This window comes from Sinocyclocheilus rhinocerous, unplaced genomic scaffold (genome assembly GCF_001515625.1).
Source record: "Sinocyclocheilus rhinocerous isolate Xijiao unplaced genomic scaffold, SAMN03320098_v1.1 scaffold4226, whole genome shotgun sequence".
In the NCBI taxonomy this organism is placed as follows: domain Eukaryota; kingdom Metazoa; phylum Chordata; class Actinopteri; order Cypriniformes; family Cyprinidae; genus Sinocyclocheilus; species Sinocyclocheilus rhinocerous.
In genome coordinates, this window is record NW_015656248.1 from 54200 (window position 1) to 75178 (window position 20979).

Genomic DNA, 20979 nt, shown 5'->3' on the forward strand with positions numbered 1-20979 from the left:
GTGTAATAATGTACAGAATACAATGATTTGCTTATAGATCACAGCTTGTACCTGATGATCTGCTGATGTTCGGGAGGGTGTGGTGGACACTCTGGCTGGGGACGAGGTAGGTGTGGATGTGTTCTCATCAGTAGCTGTTAATGGTATACGATGAAGGACAACCCTTGGTGAGTATCCTGGCAGCACAGGCGGCTCCTCTTCAGCATATGATTCTAAACCAGAGCTTCTGCTTCCATGCAAAACCAGAGATGCCTTATGCATCTCATTCCTAAGAGTACAAATAGATTTAGTAGTTGTTTTTACTGTGAACAGCACTAAATATTGTGATTTCAACAAGAATTACATACGGTGTCATTGGCATGAAATGGAAAGTATCCTTACCCTCTAGAAGTGGTTTTCACAGTGACAGGTGTGCTGTGATGCATTGGTTGCAGGTCACTCTGGGCACTGCAGATTTCCTCTACAGATAACCTTTCTAGCTGTATCCGACACACACTTGAGATCTCTCCTGTTTGTTGTCTTGTTGGAGTTCCCATGGACTCCTTCACTTTTGATGTCAGAGTTCGCTGAGGTGTTGTCGGGGGGGCTTGGGTTGACTTTAGCACACAAGGTTGAACTTTAAAGCGTCTTTCAGGTGATCTTAGTGTCATCTGTAATGTACCTTTTTAAGAGAAATCAGAAAAAAAAAAAATTTGCTCGTCACTCTTAGGGGAATCTCCAGTCTTCCTTTTGGGAAACGTCATCTCTACCAATAACTTGCCTTAAAAGCCAGGGCCATAAAAAGCATCAGAAACGTTACTCAATCAAAGAAAATTCATAACGTTACTCAAAGAACATTCATCACATTGTTACAGAAACTAAGCAGTGAGTCGAGAAATTACGGTTTCAAAAGTTTTTCACCACCTTTTGCCAGAGTGGGTCTTTTCCTCTTGGGTGATACTGATGGTCCCACATTTGATGATTGTGACACTGCGCATGACAGGTCTGTGGTATCTGGATCCTCTCTCACCTGTAGTATAGATTTCAAACAAAAGCCAAATTAATTATGGGTATTAAAATTATGGACATAATAAAACAAAATAATTTTGAGATTGTTAACATCTTTAAAGATTAACTTCAAGTTAATTTTGAAAATGTAAAATATGTGGAAATAAGAATTTAAAATTAAATATCCAATATTGACCAATGCCATTAAAAAAATATCTAACAGTACTCATTATACCATTCAGATAACTAACCTGAGATCTTTCTGCCTCAAGAGGGCTTCTCTTTCCAGTTGTTGTCCATTCCTTGCTCAGATCATCTGCCATTTCCTCACAGACATTGGGATAAAAAGTACTCAAGCGACCAATGGCCTTTCAAAATAGAAACATACATGGACTGCATCTTCTTTAAGACCAGCTGAGAAGGCCTCTTTGTGAAGGGTGCATTCTGCAGTCTCATCCAATACAGGCACCAAAATATCAGAGAACACCATGTGAGAAACACCCCCACATGCCTCCTCACAGTCCTCTGAGCCAATGGGCAGCAAGCCAGCACTATGACAGAAAGACCAAACCATCAGTAATTTAACTCATATTTTGATTAAAACTTAAAATGTACAGATCACTCATACCATGTCTCAGCACTGCATTGTGTTGACATTACGGTTGACGGAGGAACGGTTTGTGATTGCTCGTCACTCTTAGGGGAATCTCCAGTCTTCCTTTTGGGAAACGTCATCTCTACCAATAACTTGCCTTAAAAGCCAGGGCCATTAAAAGCATCAGAAACGTTACTCAATCAAAGAAAATTCATCACATTGTTACAGAAACTAAGCAGTGAGTCGAGAAATTACGGTTTCAAAAGTTTTTCACCACCTTTTGCCAGAGTGGGTCTTTTCCTCTTGGGTGATACTGATGGTCCCACATTTGATGATTGTGACACTGCGCATGACAGGTCTGTGGTATCTGGATCCTCTCTCACCTGTAGTATAGATTTCAAACAAAAGCCAAATTAATTATGGGTATTAAAATTATGGACATAATAAAACAAAATAATTTTGAGATTGTTAACATCTTTAAAGATTAACTTCAAGTTAATTTTGAAAATGTAAAATGTGGAAATAAGAATGTACAATTAAATATCCAATATTGACCAATGCCATTAAAAAAATATCTAACAGTACTCATTATACCATTCAGATAACTAACCTGAGATCTTTCTGCCTCAAGAGGGCTTCTCTTTCCAGTTGTTGTCCATTCCTTGCTCAGATCATCTGCCATTTCCTCACAGACGGGAATAAAGTCTATGATGAAGAACGACTGACTTCTTGTTGGTGAGTTTTTTGCTTGTGATGCTGACAGACTCTCATTTGACTTCAAAGTCTTTGGCATGTCAGAAGTAGTGTCTAATTGGTGTACCTATAAAACAGATTTTTGCATTGTCATTTGCACCACCTTGTTTAACGTTTTATATAGGAGAATCTCGAAAAACCTGACCAGGTCACACTTCACTCCAAAAATTAATTATTAAATAGATATTTTGTTCATTTTACTCCCTCAATATATTGTGTCTGGTACGGTGTTTTTTTTCTTTTAAATCATTTTCTTTTATTAATATTTTATTCGTTTTTTTCAGTAAAATGTGATCTAGACACTTCTTCATTCAACTTACCCATAAAAAAATCAATTGTTATGAACCACAATTAAATGCTTCTTAAAATAGCATACTTCACTTGAAATTTCAGAGGGCGTCTCCTCACTCTTTGTCGGACTAAGAGCGATTTGCTCATCCTTATGAGGAATGCTTGAGACACACACTTTTAGGTCCGTTGGGATCAATATATCAGTCAGCAGCATGTGTGAAACGCCTTCATGTGAATCCGTTTCCTGGTCTGCTTCTGCAGCGACGGCCTGCTGGCTCTCTTCACGCATGTGAAGACGTACGGTGTTTTTTTTCTTTTAAATCATTTTCTTTTATTAATATTTTATTCGTTTTTTTCAGTAAAATGTGATCTAGACACTTCTTCATGAGACTTACCCATAAAAAAATCAATTGTTATGAACCACAATTAAATGCTTCTTAAAATAGCATACTTCACTTGAAATTTCAGAGGGCGTCTCCTCACTCTTTGTCGGACTAAGAGCGATTTGCTCATCCTTATGAGGAATGCTTGAGACACACACTTTTAGGTCCGTGCTGCTCTCTCCAATCTCTTCAGAAACAGGCACAAATGCATCTGACAGCAACATGTGGGAAACTCCTTCACACCAGTTCTCCATCTCATCTGAGTCCATGGGCAGCATATTGCTTTTGAGGGACCACTCTGCTGCTTGAGGGTCCAGGGACTGCTGAGATGTAGCTAAATGTGTCTGTGTAGAGCTGGGCTGACGGAGGTCAGTTTCTGAAGAATCATCTTTTCTTTTTGATAATTTAGGCTTTGGATGCAGTGTGCCTTGAAAAACAGATTCAATATCGATTGAAAGCATGAATTTAGAAGCAAATCCAAAATCATTTGTTCAAATAATACATTTATGTTAATACACTTAATTTTGACTGAAAAAATAAATAAATACATAAATAACATGACCAAAATCATGGTTCAGTTTTTTTCTGGATCTGTTGCTCCCAATGAAAAAGCAAAAGTCTTTTTTTTTTTTTTTTATTAATTTTAACTTCTGGTTTGGATGGAACTTCCACTAGCCATATGATCACCATCTCCCAATTCAGCAGAAACCGGCACCAATATATCAGACAACACCACGTATGCAGCATCCTCATGCCCATCCTCTATTTTCAGTTCCACTGGTTGCAATTCAGTGCTATGACAGAAAGTTAAAAAATTAGTCTATAATAACTGTACACAGATCTAAGGACATTTATTAAGATAGATGTGTCTTACCATGCTGATGTTTTTGTAGTGCTGAATGGTATAAGCTGTTGAAGTTGTGAGGACGAAGCAATCACAGCAGGCTCTCTGTCTAACTCCTCCTCTTGATCAGACCACTGTTCCACTTTAATGGATTCTTCTTTAATCAGAGGTGCTGGATCATTATACCCGAAGTCAGACTGCTCCTGTCTTGAGAAATCATCTTTAGTAGATGTCGTTTTGGGGATTTTAGGCTTCACTTGCAATTTGCCTTGAGAAGGAAAAAGAGATGATAAAATTGAAATGAAACCAATCAGGTTTGTTCTCATGAGTCAAGCAAGTAAGTTTGAGCTTCCATTTACCATATCTGATGTGCTTTATGTGTGTTGATCAATAAAAGCCAAAATTAAGTCTGTTCATCATACAGCATCTCTCCTTAAGACTTGGATTAAACCACAATTTATATGGATTACTTTTACAATATCTAAAAGCATCAAAGTTTCAGCTGACTGACCTTTCGATGGATGGACAAAAATCTCATGGTTTTGGAATAACATGAGGATGAGTAAATGATGACAGTTGTCATTGTTGAGTGAACTATCCCTTTAAAAGGATAAAATAAGTCAGTTAAAGGGACATTAATATCATTACCTCTCCTAAACGGCACAGTCTTCTCTTGAGATGCAGATGATGTCACACATGATGCCTCTCTGTAAGTTTCAGGCTTTTTAGCAATATCAGCCATTTTTTCCTTCTGTGGACACAAGTACTAATTAACTCAAGTAATGTGCTCCTAGTAAACTTGAATATTTTACGTAAAAAATGTCATAAGGTACATGATAGAAGGACTAATGTTTTGTTTAAATATAAACAAACACACTTACTTGGTCACTAACTGCAGGAAGAGATTTCTCACTCTCTGTAGGACATACAGAAATGTCCTCAGGTTTTTGGAGCTCACTATCATGAGGGCTTTCCTTTTCCTTATTAAAAACATCCTTCATTTCTCCTGATGAGAGTACGAAGGTATCAGCCAACACCATGTGTGAAACACCCTCATAACCAGCTTCAGTGTTCTCCTCAGACTCCTTTATGAATGGACTGTGCACCTGTGAAGAAACACTTAGTGAATGACTGATTTATCTTAAATTATAATACAGCAAAAACAGTGTGAATGGTCCATTTCAACAGAGAACAGCCTCTGACTCACTGGAGGGCCAACAACAGTGTCCTCATCCGTCTGGAGCTCTGTTCTGAGAGGACTTTCCCACTTCACTTGACTCTCAGCTCTCATATCTTCAGAGACTGGCACAAGGGCTGTTGATATCACAGCGTCAGGTCCAGGATGTGCTCTTCTCTCACTGTCTTCAGGGCTTGAGTGGATTTTAGGACCAACTGTTTCCTGCGCAGATGTTCTCTGGTTGGACTCAATCTCAGTTTGTGCTGTGGCTTGAGATGGTGGTAGATACTGACTGGGTGCACAGTCAAACTGGCCATTTTTTGAAGGCCCAACCTTCACACCTGGCTTTAGTTTTGGCTTGACCTTTATCTTGCCTTCATGGAGAGATCAGACAGGACATTACCATCTCGTCTCCTTGAATATACCAGGTTTAATATAGTAATTGATATGACAAATAAAAATTGAATGCAAGTGAATTTCCTACATCTCCTTTGTGTGGGAGCTTTAGTTTCTGGGGATTCTGTCAGGAGCTCATCCAACTTCGGCACATCTGATGGCTTTTACCAAAAGAGAAGAAATATGCTACAAAAAATGTATACGCTCTGCAAATTATGGTAACAAAAGGGAGTACTACATCATACCGTGGCAGAATTACAGGAGAACATCGCGGGTGGACTAATTAAAGAGTTCACATCATCACGACTGCTTTCCTGTGAGGATATCAATTGTGTCCTGGCACCATCTACTGCATCCTTTGAAAGAGGATCCAGGGAGTCATCCACTAACTTGTGAGAACTACTTTTACATGGATTACTGGTCTCTTCTGATGCCATATGCAGAGATGCACTACAAAACAAGGTCATCATGGATGAAAGGAAGGGTTAACCAAGAGTGTATTTTTTACTGCGTAAAAAGTTATCTAATTAAATCTGGACTGGAAGGGAAATGTACCTGGAAGCCTCTAATGTGACAGAATGAAAATGTGAACTACTCGACAACAGTGAGGGTGTCTGGAATTGTGCTGGCTGCAGTTCATAAGGGGCAGTGCCCTGCTGCCCAAAGGCAGCCTCATGAAATAGCTGAGAGGCTGGAATCTCATATAAAGTTAAAATAAAGGTGGGCTCCTCCTCAGACTGTTTATCTGTGACAAGGAAAAATTGTTAATTGTTTTTAAAAGAACTTCATACTTTTATTCAGCAAGGATGCATTAAATTGCCAGTAAAGATGTTTATAATGTTAAATAAATGCTGTTCTTTTTAACTTTTTATTCAACAAATCTTGAATTTTTTTTTATAAGTTTCCACAAAAATATTAAGCAACACAACTGTTTTTAAAATTTATAAGAAATGTTTCTAGAGCACCAATATCAGCATATTAGAATTCTTATAATATTTCATAATATTACAGTTTTTGTTGAATAAATAAATGCAATCATGTCACCATTACCAGCTGCACCTGTATCCACTCCAGCTGAATCTGAAATTTCAGATTTTGCATTTTGATTGAGAGGGGCACTGCATTCCTGCCAGAAAACATTAGTTCAAAAGTATTTATTTCATTCAGCAAACAGAGAATACACAAGGTGTAATGTTTGTCAGGACTCTTCACCTCAGAAGCTTCTGATGGCTCTTCTGTGCAGTCTTGCTTTTCTGAATCCTGCTCACCTGGTATTTGGATGTCTTCAGCTACAGACTCGCTAAACTGCATCCTAAAGCAACATTTAAACCGCATACTATCAGTCATTTAATACGATTATATACATTCCTAATTATTATCAATTAAAGCTGCAAACAATGTACATACGTGTCCATATCACACAGGTTGCTTGCATGTTCATTGGGAGGTGAAACCAGACTGTGTGCTTCAAATGGTGCTGATGAAGCATCACTGAGAACTGGATCTACAAGAAACCAATCAAATGAACAGACTCAATCATTTGCGTGTATACATAAAGGATGGTTCCTAGTCAGTTTTATGTTTTAACTTAGTTCAAATATGTGGACTAAATATTTCTATAAAGAAAATAAAATTAGATCAAACTAATTAAATATAACAAAAACTTAAGAAAGTGTTAAAAGTCTAAAACTCACCATTTGGTTCATCCAGTTTACGTTCCTGTAAATCCACCTCAGATGACAGAAGCTTATCTTCTCTGGAGATGTTCTCCATGTCATGATCCAAATTACTGTGCTGGGCTTGAACAGGACTCTGAGGTTCTGGCTTTTCGGCAGAATCTAAATGAAGATGTCAAATCATTGGCGGTAGCACTAGTGACCCTTAAAGCGATATTGTCAATCTGAACAACATGAACCCCACCTTCTTTAGGCTCTAAGGTCTGCTGAGGGTTGATCATGACTGGGGGTGTCCCTTCTAAGTTGGGTGTTTGCTTATCAAACTGACTGTGTCTCTCTGGGGCAATATCATCTTCAGTATAAACTGAGGAACCATCCGCAGAACAGCTGCACAGATGCAAAGACAGTTAAAAACATTCAAGACAATTTCAGCCATCTACCGATTCATCTGACAGTGCGCACCTGACTGGAATAATCCTCTTCAGCTCTGTCCGAGATTCCTCAATCATTGCGTCTGTGACTTCAGACTCAACAGGCTCTGAATCCTGTTCCTCCTGATCAGTAATTTGATCTTCATTCTCAGACGTCTGCGATGGAGACCTATCAAATCCTCTTCTTTCAGGCACATCTGTAAAAGTCACTGATTTTTTTACTTTTTGGAATCTGCTGCAAACCAAGTTAAGCACTTAATTGTGGGTTTTTGATGTCTGAAAAAAAAAAGGCTTCTATTGCACCTTCATCTGACGGTGTGGTGTCAAGAACCTGGGGCATCCCAAGGATGGGTAAAATCTTACTCGCTCTTGGAGGACTTCCTTATTTAGATAAGTGGTACAGAGACAAAGAAGTAAATTAAAATGAGTTGAAAGGAAAAAAGACAAAGACAAAAAAGAAAAGATAAAAAAAATAAAAAAAGAAAGATGAAGGGAAAGAAAGACAACCGAATAACAAAAGCAATATTGCTTTTAATCTTACCAACTGATGTTAAGGAAGGAAGATCATCTACAGTGGTTTCTGCTTCATCATCCTGGACCTACAAAAAGGAATTAAAGAAGAGAAAACTCAATGCAAGTCAAATATTTTTTATGTATGGCTTTTCCGTCAAATGATCAGAACACACAATGAAGTCACAAAATCTCTCACCTGAACATCCTGAGGGCCGTTCTCTTCTGGAGTAACACTACATGTGCTCTCTTCCTCAGGACGGTCCCTGTGCTCTTCTACAAGGCATTCATTTGGGGTGTTCTTCACTTGGACTTCCACAGGACAGCTACACTGCAGCTGCACTGAGTCACGTTTGAAAGACGGGGTATCTGGATTTGGAAAGAACACATGCCCTCATTCAGAACAGAAAACTACACCGTGTTAAACACTATTCACAGGCCACTGGACGGTCTTCTTAGCTCATGGTTTATATACATCTGAAGCTCACTTTCATTAAAATCTGTTGTCTGTACATTCAGAGGTCTGCGGATGGACTGTGCTGACCGGCTCAGACTGGGTTTGGGCTTGGAAAACCTTCTCCTTTTTTCGACAATGCTTTGTTGGGCAGAAATGGAGGCGGTGTCGGTTTCCTTCACTTCTTGAGAGACCCTCTCTTCTAGAGTACCACTAGAAGAACCCTGTTCCTCAAGACCATCCCTATGCTCTACCACCTGCAAATCACATCAGCAGTCACTGTTTACTGATTACTACTTGAGTAACGCACAAACAATAACAGATCACACACACATACAGAATAAACTCCTCCAGTACTGACGTGAAGGTCTCTGGCAGGTGCTGTGTCCTGCTGACTCTCAGAGGCTGTTGATTCCTCTGCAGTGGTTTGTGCTTGACTCCTGAGGTAGTGCTTCACTTCGTCATGAGACACCAACACAACTGCTCTTTTCAGTAATGTCTGACCTTGAGGGGATATTAAAAGAAGCATCACACCCATTTTCAACTGTTAATATGTGTTGCACCAGAACAACAGCGGTTGGCTGAAGATCAGTGTTTGAGATTAGATAAAGAGCCTAGAAACAGACTCTTGGTAATGTCATCCATTTACATTCATATACATTACCATTCAAATGTTAATACTTTTACTCAGCAAGGATGGATTAAATATATTAAAACTGATGGTAAAGACATTTAAAATGTTTCAAATAAATGCTGTTCTTTTGAACTTTATATTCATCAAAGAATCATGAAAAACTATATATAGCAGCACAACTGACAATAACAAGAAATCTTGTGCACCAAATCAACATATCAGAAAGATTTTGGATAGATCATGTGACACTGAAGACTGGAGTAATGGCTTGAAAACAGTTATTTTAAACAGTAATAAGCATGAGTGAAAAAAAAAAATTATGAGACACATAAGTGCTCAATTTGTCTAACTGGTCTTACTATGATGAAATAGTTATAAAAACATCAGCAATGCAGACTTACCATTAACTTCAGATGAAGTCAAAAACTCTAAATGCTGTAAATTTAAACCCTAGAAAGAAAAAAGGTAATTGGTGTATTAAATAAAATGAGCAGTTTAGTCTTTCTATTGGTCTATTTACATTCAAACCCTGAACATCACCATAATTGACATATTTAAAGGGGTCATATGATGCTATTTTAAAGATCATTATTTTGTGTATTTAAGACTGTACTTTCATTTAAGTACAATGCACTACATAATCAGAGATCCATACATTTTAAGATCACAGCTTTAAAAATTATGCTCTAAAGTTTCAAAGTATTACGATCAACACCTTTATATTATAGTGATTACTGGCACTCTGCTATGTTAATGCAGGCCTGAAACAGATCCACAGCACACCAAAAAATTCCCAGCCTCCCTTTTTTTTTTTTTTTTTAATTATTGTGGAAATGTTGAGCACATGCAATTAGAGCTATTTGTTTTACCTCCTCCATACAATGATCAGCCACTTTAGAGTCTTGCATGCCCACTTGTTTCGCCATGGCAGTGCTGCTCATGTCCTCTGGTGACGGATCTGACCCAGTATGACACTGGTCTATCTGATCCCCTTCTGAAGCAGTCAGATTGTGCTTGTTCTTTTCCGCTGTTGTCCGCTGCCCAGGAGAACATTTGAACAAGCTTTGCGAAATCTCCTCCTTAGTTGTGCTCTCTGGAATGAGCTTCTCCCTGACACATTATGAGGCAATTGATGAAGATTTGTAATAAAGGACTACTGAAAGAAAATCCCATACCCTGACCATGGGAAGATAATTTTGCATACCCTTGATCCTCTTTAACACCAGGGCCTGCTGTCAAGACTTCACTACCATCACCTGAAGCAGTCAGATTGTGTTCTTTTCCGCTGTTGTCCGCTGCCCAGGAGAACATTTGAACAAGCTGTGCGAAATCTCCTCCTTAGTTGTGCTCTCTGGAATGAGCTTCTCCCTGACACATTATGAGGCAATTCATGAAGATTTGTAATAAAGGACTACTGAAAGAAAATCCCATACCCTGACCATGGGAAGATAATTTTGCATACCCTTGATCCTCTTTAACACCAGGGCCTGCTGTCAAGACTTCACTACCATCACCTGAAGCAGTCAGATTGCGCTTGACCTTTTCTGCTCTCATCTGCCGTCCAGGAGAATGCTGCGGGCTCTGGGAGGACTGAAGCTGGTTTTGGATTTCAGATGAGTTGTGTGAATCTTTTAACCTGTGATGTAATGTAATACAATTTATAACAGATAAAATATGTTTTTTCAAAAGATCACAGTGTAGTGCTGTAAAGTGCTGAAAGAATGAATCATAATTTACCTTGGTGGAGTTCTTTCCAGAACAACTACAGGCTGATTCTGGAGCTGATCCTCAGCAAGACAGATGATTCTCAACTATAAGAATAAAAAAAATAAATAAATAAAAGAAACATGTTTCAGGATTATCCCTAGTTATCACTAATGAAATGAACTTGTGACTGTGATTTTGTTAATGGCAAAATGTGTTTTAAAAACAATGGTTTGCTTGGTAGATCTAAAAGCAGCATGATACTGTTCTGTGCACGTAAAGTTTCTATGCGGTAAATAAATCAATGCCAAAAAAAAAAACTATTAAAGAAAAAGGGATATTTCACCCAAACCTTGTCATCCCAAACCTGTTGACTTTCTTCTGTGGAATTAAAAAAAAAAGATATTTTGAGAAATGTCTCAATGAATGTCAAAAGCTATTCATACAGGCTTGATCAAGATTGTGAGTAATGATGACAATTTTCATTTCTGGGTGAACTATCCCTTTAAAACATTATTTTATCCTGGGTGGTTATCTATATACTGTGGTAAACAAACCAAAAAGAGACTAGGCAGGTGTGGAATCAAACTCAGAGATGTGAAAACATACCTCATTGTCTGCTTCTCTGCAGCTCTCATCTTGACATTCTTCTACTGTATCCTCAAGCTCTACTGTTGCTTTTGGCTCAGAACATATTTTGACTTTCCTTTTTGCCAAATTGGGCCTTTTTAAACGTTTGAAGGAGCTTTGTGAAATCTCCTCCTCAGCCGCACTCCCTGGAAAGTGCTTCTCCCTGACATATGAGGCAGTTGATGAAGATTTGCAATTAGAGTATTGCTGAAAGAAAATCTCGAACTCTGGGAAGATGATTTTACATACCCTTGATCCTCTTCAGCACCAGGGGCTGTTGACGAGACTTCACTACCATCAGCACCCAGCTCAGATCCAGTACACTCTGCGTAAAACATACAAAACAGGTGACTTTTAAAAAGCAAACATCAAATTTTAGTGATCACTTTAAAATGTATTAAAAAAAAAAATCCTCAACCTTCCTGTGATGTTTTGCTCTTTTTAGTCTTCCGTTCTCTTTTTGTAGGTTCCTTTTCTTCCTTCTCACCCTTTTTGGAGCGTTTCCGCTTTTTAGTTGGGACGGCAGATGCCTCATTGTGCTCCTCATTCACTGCACCACTTTCTCCATCAGTAGGTTCTTCATTCCGTACTGTCAAGTTTACAAAAAGTATATTTTAAACATGCACACTGCAGTTCAAAGGTTTAGGGTGAGTAAGATTTGTCATTATTAAAAGTACTCAAATTCAGCAAAGACTGATCACTAGGGACAGTAAAGACTTTTCTAATGGTACAAAAGATTTCCATTTCAAATAAATGCTGATCTGTTGAGCTTTCAATTCATCAAATCCTGAATCCTGAAAAAACTATCATGGTTTCTACAAAAAATATTAAGCAGGAAATGCTTTCAACATTGATAAGAAATTTTTCTTAAGCACCAAATCAGCATATCTGAATGATTTCCGACAGATCATGTGACTAGATGATCCAGACTAGATCATTGTCTGCTGAAAATTCAGCTTTGATATCACAGGAATAAATCACATTTCAAATTGTAACAGTAGTGCAGTGTAAACAGTAGTGTATAGCTCTCATTTTGATGTCAGAGGGTCTTTAACGTGAGCTCAGTAATGTCAACGTATCAACAGAAACCTTCAAGTGTCTTTTTGTTCTTCTTTTTGTTCTGTTTTTCTTCTATTTTCAATTCTTTCCCCTCCTGGTCACCCTTTTTTGATTGTTTGCGTGTCTTTTTTGATACGGGCATACATGACTGATCTTCATTGTCTGTGTTTACGGAGTCTTCCTCCAAGTCATTGTCCACACACACAAGGTCACCATCTTCAGCTTCCATTAAGCATTTGGCTGAAATAATAAACAGATCTAATCGTCATTCAGCTGCTAATTAATACAGGAAATTGTTATGTTCAGACACTGTGTGGGTTTTGGACCATAATGCACTACAAACAACAGACAGAATGGACAAATCTGAATTACAATAATGAGTAATCACATATTAAAATTTGTCAAACCTTTTTTCGGTGCCTTGTTTTTCTTGCTCGCCTTGCATGTTTTTGGCTCAGCGTCTTTTGTGCGTTTACGCTTCTTGCTTGTGCTTGACGGCACATCCGCTTCATTCATATTACTGCTGTCCTCATTCTCCTTTTCTAAATCAAAACAGACACTGTCCACACTGCACAATTCATCATCATCATTAATGGAGTCTTTGTCCTCAAGCTGTTTCACTTTTTTACCATCTGGGTGAGTGAGAGTAAAACATAAATGAAATTAAATAACAGTGACACAAACAATACTTTGGGAAAGTGTGGTACAGTGGGTTCTTGAGATCTGAGGCTGCCACTCTTGAGCACATTACCTTTGCCTTTCTTTGCTTTACTGGATTTTACAACCAGTTTTATGGATTTGCCTTTTTGTTTGTCTTTAGCCAAGACCCTCTTCAGCAGGAAACTGAAAAGCTCGCTGTCATATGGTCGCTTATTTCCTAAACAGTCAAAATGTCAGAGCAAGGACTGTGCAGTAGATTTTTTTAACAGCACGATAGACAGACAGAGAGATGGATAAATAGCAAAACTTTAAAAATACTCACTGAATGCTTTATCCACTCGCCATGCATTCGCTCTCTCCTCCTTCTTAAATTTACTCTATCAAAAAGAGAAAGACCAAAGCACACAAACAGATAAAGTCTAAGACCTAATGTGAATCAAACTTAAGGTAATACATTTATACTCGGGGTCAGTCAGTGACATAAGGATGTTTGTTATGATTGAGTCTTGTACCTTAATTTCTGCTCTGCTACGGTGAGTCAACAGCTGAGTAATCATGGAGAAGTCTGTTCCCACCATACTGATGGCCAAATAGAACATATCTGTCTCTGAAACACACACGCACTTAAATTTCAAGATGCTCTTAACATGTTTCTTCTCATAACTGAGAAGGAATAAACCAATAAAAAGTATTGATCGTTTAACATTCAACCTACTTCTATGCTTGACAAGAGCGCAAACATCAAATCTCATGTTTCTACACAATTATAAACCAACAGATGTAGCATTTAGTATTCGTACCTCTGACAGACCAGTTTTTCACATAGCCTTTTTTCCTGAAACTTGTGTATGTTGTAGTAGAGCCTCGTTCAAACAGTGGATTTGCATTCTCAACAACTGTATCAGACGTCCTCTGAACGCGCACTGTCAAACTGAACACGACACCGTAATCAGTCAGTAATTCATGATTATGCATTATATAAGATGAAATAAACTGTTACTGGCTGTGCTAAATGCCATCTTTACATCTGTAACCCTGCAGATGCATAATTTCACATATCATTAAACAAAAACAAAACACCTAAAAAAAAAAAACTATTTCATTTCAGTTAGTTTCCAAGTCAACATTTTTCATTTTAAGTTTTAATTGTAAGTACTATAATAACAAACCTAACTATATAGATATATTTAAATATATATATAAAAATGACGAAAACAACAATTACTAACATTTTAATTAAAATTGGTGTAAGATGAAAGTGCATCAATTAATAAGGTTTGGCTGGACTAATAAAGTTAATTAATAAGGTTAAGGTTTGGAAGCACATCTGAGAAGCAGTAGGGGAAATGAAAGCAAGCAATTTCACTTTCAACAAACTAACTAACTAATTAGCTGAATAACTAAACTAAATAAATCAATAAATCAATCAATACATCTGAGAGTAATGCTGAAGTGAAAGTTTCCCTTATTAGGTTATTAGATTCATTCAGGCCACCATACCTTTCTTCATCTAAAATCAGTGAGCCATCTTCTGCCACCTTGACTTTGGGAACAAGCAGTTCCTCATCAGCATCAGCATCATCATCATCATCCTCCTCGCCTGCTTCTGCCATATTTTTCTGCACCCTGAGACACAAAAACAATGGCATTATCTTGAAAGACATGACTCTAAACAACATGCAAATCAAACCAAATATTGTTCTTTACTGCAGGAGAAATTGCAGTCCTGAATGTCAAGTTAATGTTACACTAATTGTCAAAAACAGTGTACGTACTCAGAAATATGAAAACGATTAACCCCAAGTACAAACAGCTATTCAGTGAATGGGACATGTGTGTATAAATAATAATAATAATACAGGTTTTATTTCACTTACGTGGGAGTTGGTGGAGCAGTGGTCTGTGTTTGAGTCTCCTCTGTGGAAAGGGAGGACCTTTGGAGATGTAAAAAAATCATAGGATATGTGATAATATGGTAACACTTTACAATAAGGTTACATTTGTAAACATTAGTTAACGACATTAGTAAGCATGAACTAATTTAGTTAACTTCACAGTTAGCACTTACTTCATAGGGTTTGACTCAGGCAGGTAATAAATGAAGTCAGCTAAGGTCATTTTGTCACGATCTGGCTCAAAGCCATGCTCACATTTAGGTTGTCTACTCTTCTTCTCCTTTGAGTTGGCAAAAACAAAGAAAGTTTACATATATGAATTTAACATTTTGACTTTGCTTCTCCATGTTTTTGATAGATTTCTTATTTTCTAACAACTATTGTGAGAAGCTTAAAAACATTTTTTAAATGACTTAATATTGACTTCACCATTCCTTCTTTCTTCCTCTCCAGCTTCATCAGTTCTTTCAGTTTGAGGGCCCTCAAGACCCGCTGCTTGTCTGAAGAAATTTTGGTCCTGAGGGGAGAGTCTGGTCCATCAACACGTGACAGTTTCACATATGGTGAGAGTGTGCATGAAACTGGAGTGACTCCTTGTGGCCCAAAATCCTCATTTGGGATTTTTTGGGGAGTTTGGCAAGGCTCTTGTTGAGACGCTGTTGATAATGGAAATTCTGGGCAGCCAGATGTTGATGGAAGACATGGTGAGGATGGAGGGTAGTTGGCTGCTGTAGTGACATCTGAGAATATATAGTTTTGTGAATCGTCTCTGCTGATAGCAACTGGGATGGGGGACTGAGGAAAAGACTTGGCTGCCTGGAAAGGGGATGATGTCTTGGATGTCTCTGATGGAAGAGAAACAGTCTTTCCAGTGGATGGAGGAGGAGCAGAACGGACTTTGGGTCTGCCTAGGTTTGGTGTGGCAGAGAATCTACTCCTCCTCTGAAGTACTGTAGTTGCAGGTGTGCTGACGCTAGATGGCGCTCCATCATTACTGTCAAAAAATAAATAAATAAAAACTTGATTTGAGAGGCTTCTGAATCTGAGGTTTGACCACATCACTGTAGCAGCCATATAACTAACTTTTAATTTAGTTTAGGCAGTCATGTAAAGTATTAAAAACACATAATTTAATTGAATATTTACATTCATGTTCTTGTCTGAAACTAGCTTTTATAGTATTTATTAATATTTTTAATTAGCTTTTATTTTTATATTTCAGATTTTAATTTAAGTTCTTATTAGTTTCTGTTTTTTTTTTTTTATTTAGCTTTCATTTATTTTTAATTTCAGTTTGGTTTTTAGTAATTTTAGAACTTTAAAGGGGTCCTATGATGCGATTTCAATTTTTCCTTTCTCTTTGTTCATTTTAGTTGGTTGCCAAGGCAACATTTTGTTTGCAAGATTGTAAATGTCTTTACTGCCAATTTTGATCAATTTAATGCATCTTCGCTGGATAAAATCATTAACTTTTTTTCAAGAATTTCAAGATTCAAAATAAAAGTATTAATTCCCACAAACGTTTGAATGGTAGTGTATGTACGATCATAAATTTTCTATTTGATGTTTATACTTTTCCTTGTAGGAGGCAAATGCCATTTTGCCAATTCACCCCGAAATATACATGAAAAATATACTATTTAAAAAAAAAACTTTAATATAAAAAGATGATTTCTAAAACCAATGTCTCCCAAAAATATGGTTCCATGGGGAAAAAAATAATTGTAAATTCTGGGGGTGCTGTACATGTTTGCTTACATGTTCAGTGATGCTTTTTCTGATGGAGAGCCGGGCACATTTCCATCTCCTGTCGCCACAGCAGACTCTTTGACTTCCAGCTGAGACTGTGGAGAAGGTGACAGCGTTTGCTGGGTGTCACCAACAGCTGTGGACCCTTGGGAGCTCTTGTCCTCTGCAGCAGGCTCCACACTTCGACCTCCTGGCCTGACATTGGGCTTAATACTAATTCTTGCTCTTCGCATCCTGGTCAAGTAACTGTGGTAAGATCAAGTCATGTATAAGCTTGCATGTCATACATACACGTCTATATAAGGATGAGGTGTCACGTGACTGAGATAGAGTTGCACTCAGTCACAGCAGGACATACCCTATGATCATAGACTGTATATAGATTACAATTGTGTCATGTGGTCAAGACTGACTGATTTCCTCGGTCTGGTGATGGCCATGTTTCGCGTGGCTGCTAAGCTAAGTTTTGAAGGATATTATCGACAGTACTGACTAATTAAAGTATTTCTAACCCGTGGGCTCATGTATTTTGCTCACTGAGTGAATTATGAACACCAACAGTAGTCGAGATTAAAAATATAAAAGGGGTATCTCTGAATTGTTAAAAAATGCTCTTATATTGGACACTTATACTCGACAAACGCCTCTGATTCCCGCATGCCTGAGTGTGGTGTGTCCACACTGATTTCCCATTGGTTGCTGACAAAAATGAAGATGCCACAATTACGAGCGACAAAGCGGAAAATGTGTATTGACAACAGAAAAGCAACAAGCCTTACTTTAGTTCAAATCCTGTCAGTGTGATTGCCGCGATATAAAGTGGTAAAACGCCGTTTCAGCCGGTCGTATGGTATGGCTCCCCTGCAGCAACTTTCCCTGCGTAGTGCGTACCGGCCGGTGTCTGATAACTACGCCAGTCCAGACCTCTACTCATTCAGCGAATGGCATTGTGGGTCTTTTTAGTTTTACTGTTACTCTCTTCGCCTCTTTTCTCTCGCAAAAAACTACATTACCCAACAGCTTCAGAAAATCAGCTGCGACTGATAGTACACACGTGGAGCAACACTCTGCCTGAAGGCACGTCGTTAACAGGCAATACTATGAATTTAAAACTGCAATTTACATTTTTTAAATATTTTTTTTTCTTCAATTTGATAAAGAACAGTTTATGATAAAGGATATTACTCGAATGATATACTAAGTGGTATTTTTTTTTCAAGAGATAATCATACCTGCGTCATACGGTTGTTTGGAGTAGCAATAGCATTCTAACGTAATACTCTTACCTCAGTTTGTAGTATGTATGCAATGCGAATTATGTAAAAAAAAAAAAAAAGTGTGCTTGACTTTACGTCGTTAACAGGCAATACTATGAATTTAAAACTGCAATTTACATTTTTAAAATTTTTTTTTTTCTTCAATTTGATAAAGAACAGTTTATGATAAAGGATATTACTCGAATGATATACTAAGTGGTATTTTTTTTTCAAGAGATAATCATACCTGCGTCATACGGTTGTTTGGAGTAGCAATAGCATTCTAACGTAATACTCTTACCTCAGTTTGTAGTATGTATGCAATGCGAATTATGTAAAAAAAAAAAAAAAGTGTGCTTGACTTGACATTTTCAGTGTGCTGAATGACCAAGCAGTCATATTAACCACAAATTTTGACATCATCTTTTTGACTGCAAACCTTCGTCTCATTTTCCCCACCAATCATTATAGCTGCTTTGAAATAAATATATATTTTTTAAGTGATAGCAATGACTTGACTTGTAGCATACTAGTTAGAAAAAAAATCCTTGCGGTTATGCTTATGTAGGTAGTAAACCGTATGCTGCTAGCATTCCATTCTGAACATAGCCAGTGTAAGTTACTTCAAAAGTTTGAAGTGTACTTCATTCAGCACGTTTTTCATCTAGTAAAGAAAAATGAATTCAGTTATCTGCTGATCCCATTCAGAGATTATAAACCATTGTACTACCAGAACTTGACATGTGAGACTCAAATCATTCAGCCAGTCATCACTTTATTGTGAAGTGGACCTAACTGGTCTTATACAGATTTGAATACAAACTTTGCAAAAGATAAATAGGACAATTCTGAATCTATTCCACTAACTAAAATTCCAGTTTATTGCAGCGACTACATTAAAAAAAAAAACATATGTTCTATAGCATCCAAGGTAGAGATGGCATAGTGCATAACAGAGCAGATATTTATAAATGTACACACATACAATTCACATAATTCATTCTGACAAGGCTTTAGCATCCAGTACAGGCAGTATAGTACACGTTGTTGTTTTTTTTGCTAAACCATTAATTCAGAGATGAATGCATGTCTGCTGCACTTTTAAGCCTTGCAATATCATGTTTTTCCCACTTAATTTGTCAGGCAGAAACCATTAAAAATAAAGAGCAGTGTAGTAACATATCATTGATCAGTCAGACACATCAATGTTTTATCAAATATTACCTGAAACTTTCTGGATCATCATGTTACACGCAAAACAATGTGCTTAAATAATATTGCCTACAGGCATCATCCTCCAATTCTATGGATCGATATTATTTTTGACTGTTTATAGTTGCAGTACCACTGACAACATGCCAGTAGTCGCAATTAAAGATTATTTATTAAATACAATGTCAAATCAAAACAAAAACAGAGAACTTTTGACATGATGACAGTACATACTGTATATATTAGTGAATGTTGCAAGCTCACCACCTCACAAATAACAGAACACTGAATACAGATCAAAGAAAATAACATCTTGCAAGGGATTCAGTTCAAAAACAGGTTGATTAGAGTCAGTTGCTCTTTATAATGAACAGGCCAGAACAGTATGTATCATGTGATCTGATAAGTACAGAGCAGATCAGCAGATGTTGATTGCACAGTTGTCATATCAGAGCATCCCTATAGATATTATATACACTTTCTCTCTGCTGTCCATCATGTCGTTTTGTGTTTGGACATTTAATATTTAAAAAAAAAATCTGTAATCTTATTCAGTTTATATGCCAGTTCATAAAAATGTTTCTCAAAATTAGTGACCAGTCATGCCCTAAAGCTTTTCATAAATGTGGAAAAGTAAACATATAATGTCAAAATAATACTGCAATGAAGAAAAAGTCATCAGACAAGACAGCAATAACTTGTCTACTGGTGCGAAAATGACAAAATTGCTTTTGAGTGCTTTTAGTACAGAAAACAAAACCACCCTCATCATGTTGTCATTTAGAGACACAATGCACTCAAATTCATGTTTGTTTGGTTTAATCATGTTTTAACAGCAGACCAGCACTGGATGATGGTTTATTTTTAGCCTGTCCATGATCATGGCTTATAAAACTAGGAGGGTTGCACACACTTCATTTGGCTGTGACATCAGAGCTAAGAGACCTGCTCTTGAACAGGATGCACTTTAGTGGGAAAGATACATAAAAATGGTGCTCTGTGAAAAGCGGTTGTGGTCGTGTATCCATTAGCTCAACCACAACATTATAAAGCTGAAACACCTGGGATGGAATTGTTTTTTGCATAATTTCTTGTTCAGTGATTTTTGTTTGACTTGGAACCTATGGAGTCATCAAGGTGGCCAGCTATCATGCAAATGAGTTTCCAAATGGGTCTCTGAAAGGATCTAAGCCCACTGTCTTTATGGGAGGAGCACTCTGTAAAGGTCAAAAGAAAACAGAAACAGAAATATTAAAGAAGAAGAAGAAACATATTGAGCCGCTCAGAAAAATAAACTTAAAATAATGTTATTGTTTGATAAAATGTTTCATAATCTCTTAAAATAATGCACATATACGTACAGTTGCAGGTACAGATGTGCCAAACAGATTTTTTCCAAAGGAGTTGTCGAATGGGTTCTGAACTCCAATCTTCAGTGGCTCTGCAGTGACAAAAATGATTTTTTGTATGTTATCTCAAGATGTTACCAAAAATATAACCTACGGATTCCCAAACTTTTTGTCAGCCAAACCCCCTTGACATAAAACAATTACTTGAAGTATCACGTTAATACTTCAATAATTTAACAACACATTTGCATGCTCATGGTTCTCTGATGTTGGTTAATGGCAGGGTTATTATAGTTAGCTAAGACTAAATCCATACAAAACCATGTTACTTGAA

General features: G+C 37.4%; 2 protein-coding genes and 1 long non-coding RNA gene across 7 annotated transcripts in view; all 3 read right to left on the reverse strand.

Moving 5' to 3' along the window:
* Positions 1-693: 693 nt before the first annotated feature.
* LOC107719928 (uncharacterized) lies at positions 694-1318 on the reverse strand. Its single transcript, XR_001637565.1, has 3 exons — positions 1239-1318; positions 904-1009; positions 694-760 (listed from the first exon to the last, which is right to left on the reverse strand). It is a non-coding gene; the product is annotated as an uncharacterized LOC107719928 (long non-coding RNA).
* A 21-nt stretch (positions 1319-1339) lies between these two features.
* Positions 1340-17886, reverse strand: bdp1 (BDP1 general transcription factor IIIB subunit). The gene is made up of 44 exons (XM_016527483.1): positions 17608-17886; positions 16838-17074; positions 15509-16073; positions 15253-15359; positions 15062-15118; positions 14685-14810; positions 13985-14115; positions 13697-13791; positions 13507-13561; positions 13276-13401; positions 12932-13156; positions 12555-12764; positions 11953-12054; positions 11715-11790; positions 11445-11628; positions 10869-10942; positions 10646-10767; positions 10336-10387; positions 10001-10241; positions 9533-9581; positions 8835-9001; positions 8532-8754; positions 8243-8412; positions 8075-8132; positions 7837-7914; positions 7565-7730; positions 7347-7489; positions 7121-7264; positions 6834-6930; positions 6639-6738; positions 6477-6552; positions 5982-6171; positions 5672-5876; positions 5515-5587; positions 5061-5404; positions 4735-4959; positions 4502-4604; positions 3884-4121; positions 3661-3803; positions 2815-2923; positions 2193-2277; positions 1860-1965; positions 1616-1739; positions 1340-1538 (listed from the first exon to the last, which is right to left on the reverse strand). The coding sequence occupies exons 2-44, from the start codon at positions 17059-17061 to the stop codon at positions 1340-1342; spliced, it is 6387 nt and encodes a 2128-aa protein (XP_016382969.1). The 5' UTR covers positions 17062-17074; positions 17608-17886.
* A 1945-nt stretch (positions 17887-19831) lies between these two features.
* The window catches only part of LOC107719926 (disabled homolog 2-like), a 31106-nt gene continuing 29958 nt past the window's right edge, over positions 19832-20979 (reverse strand). For all 5 annotated transcript variants that reach the window (XM_016527482.1, XM_016527479.1, XM_016527481.1 and 2 more), the window contains 2 exons: positions 20658-20737; positions 19832-20513 (listed from right to left, as the gene is read on the reverse strand). In XM_016527482.1, the coding sequence (XP_016382968.1) occupies positions 20445-20513; positions 20658-20737 (149 nt within the window). In that variant the 3' untranslated portion in view covers positions 19832-20444. The remainder of the gene's footprint in view (positions 20514-20657; positions 20738-20979) is intronic.

Coding starts and splice junctions, on each gene's coding strand:
- bdp1 (XM_016527483.1), bottom strand. CDS start 17,061: ATGCGAAGAGCAAGAATTAGTATTAAGCCCAATGTCAGGCCAGGAGGT. Junction 7,490..7,564: donor AAGAGGATTATTCCAGTCAG/GTGCGCACTGTC, acceptor GCATCTGTGCAG/CTGTTCTGCGGATGGTTCCT. Junction 5,405..5,514: donor AGCTCCCACACAAAGGAGAT/GTAGGAAATTCA, acceptor CTCTCCATGAAG/GCAAGATAAAGGTCAAGCCA.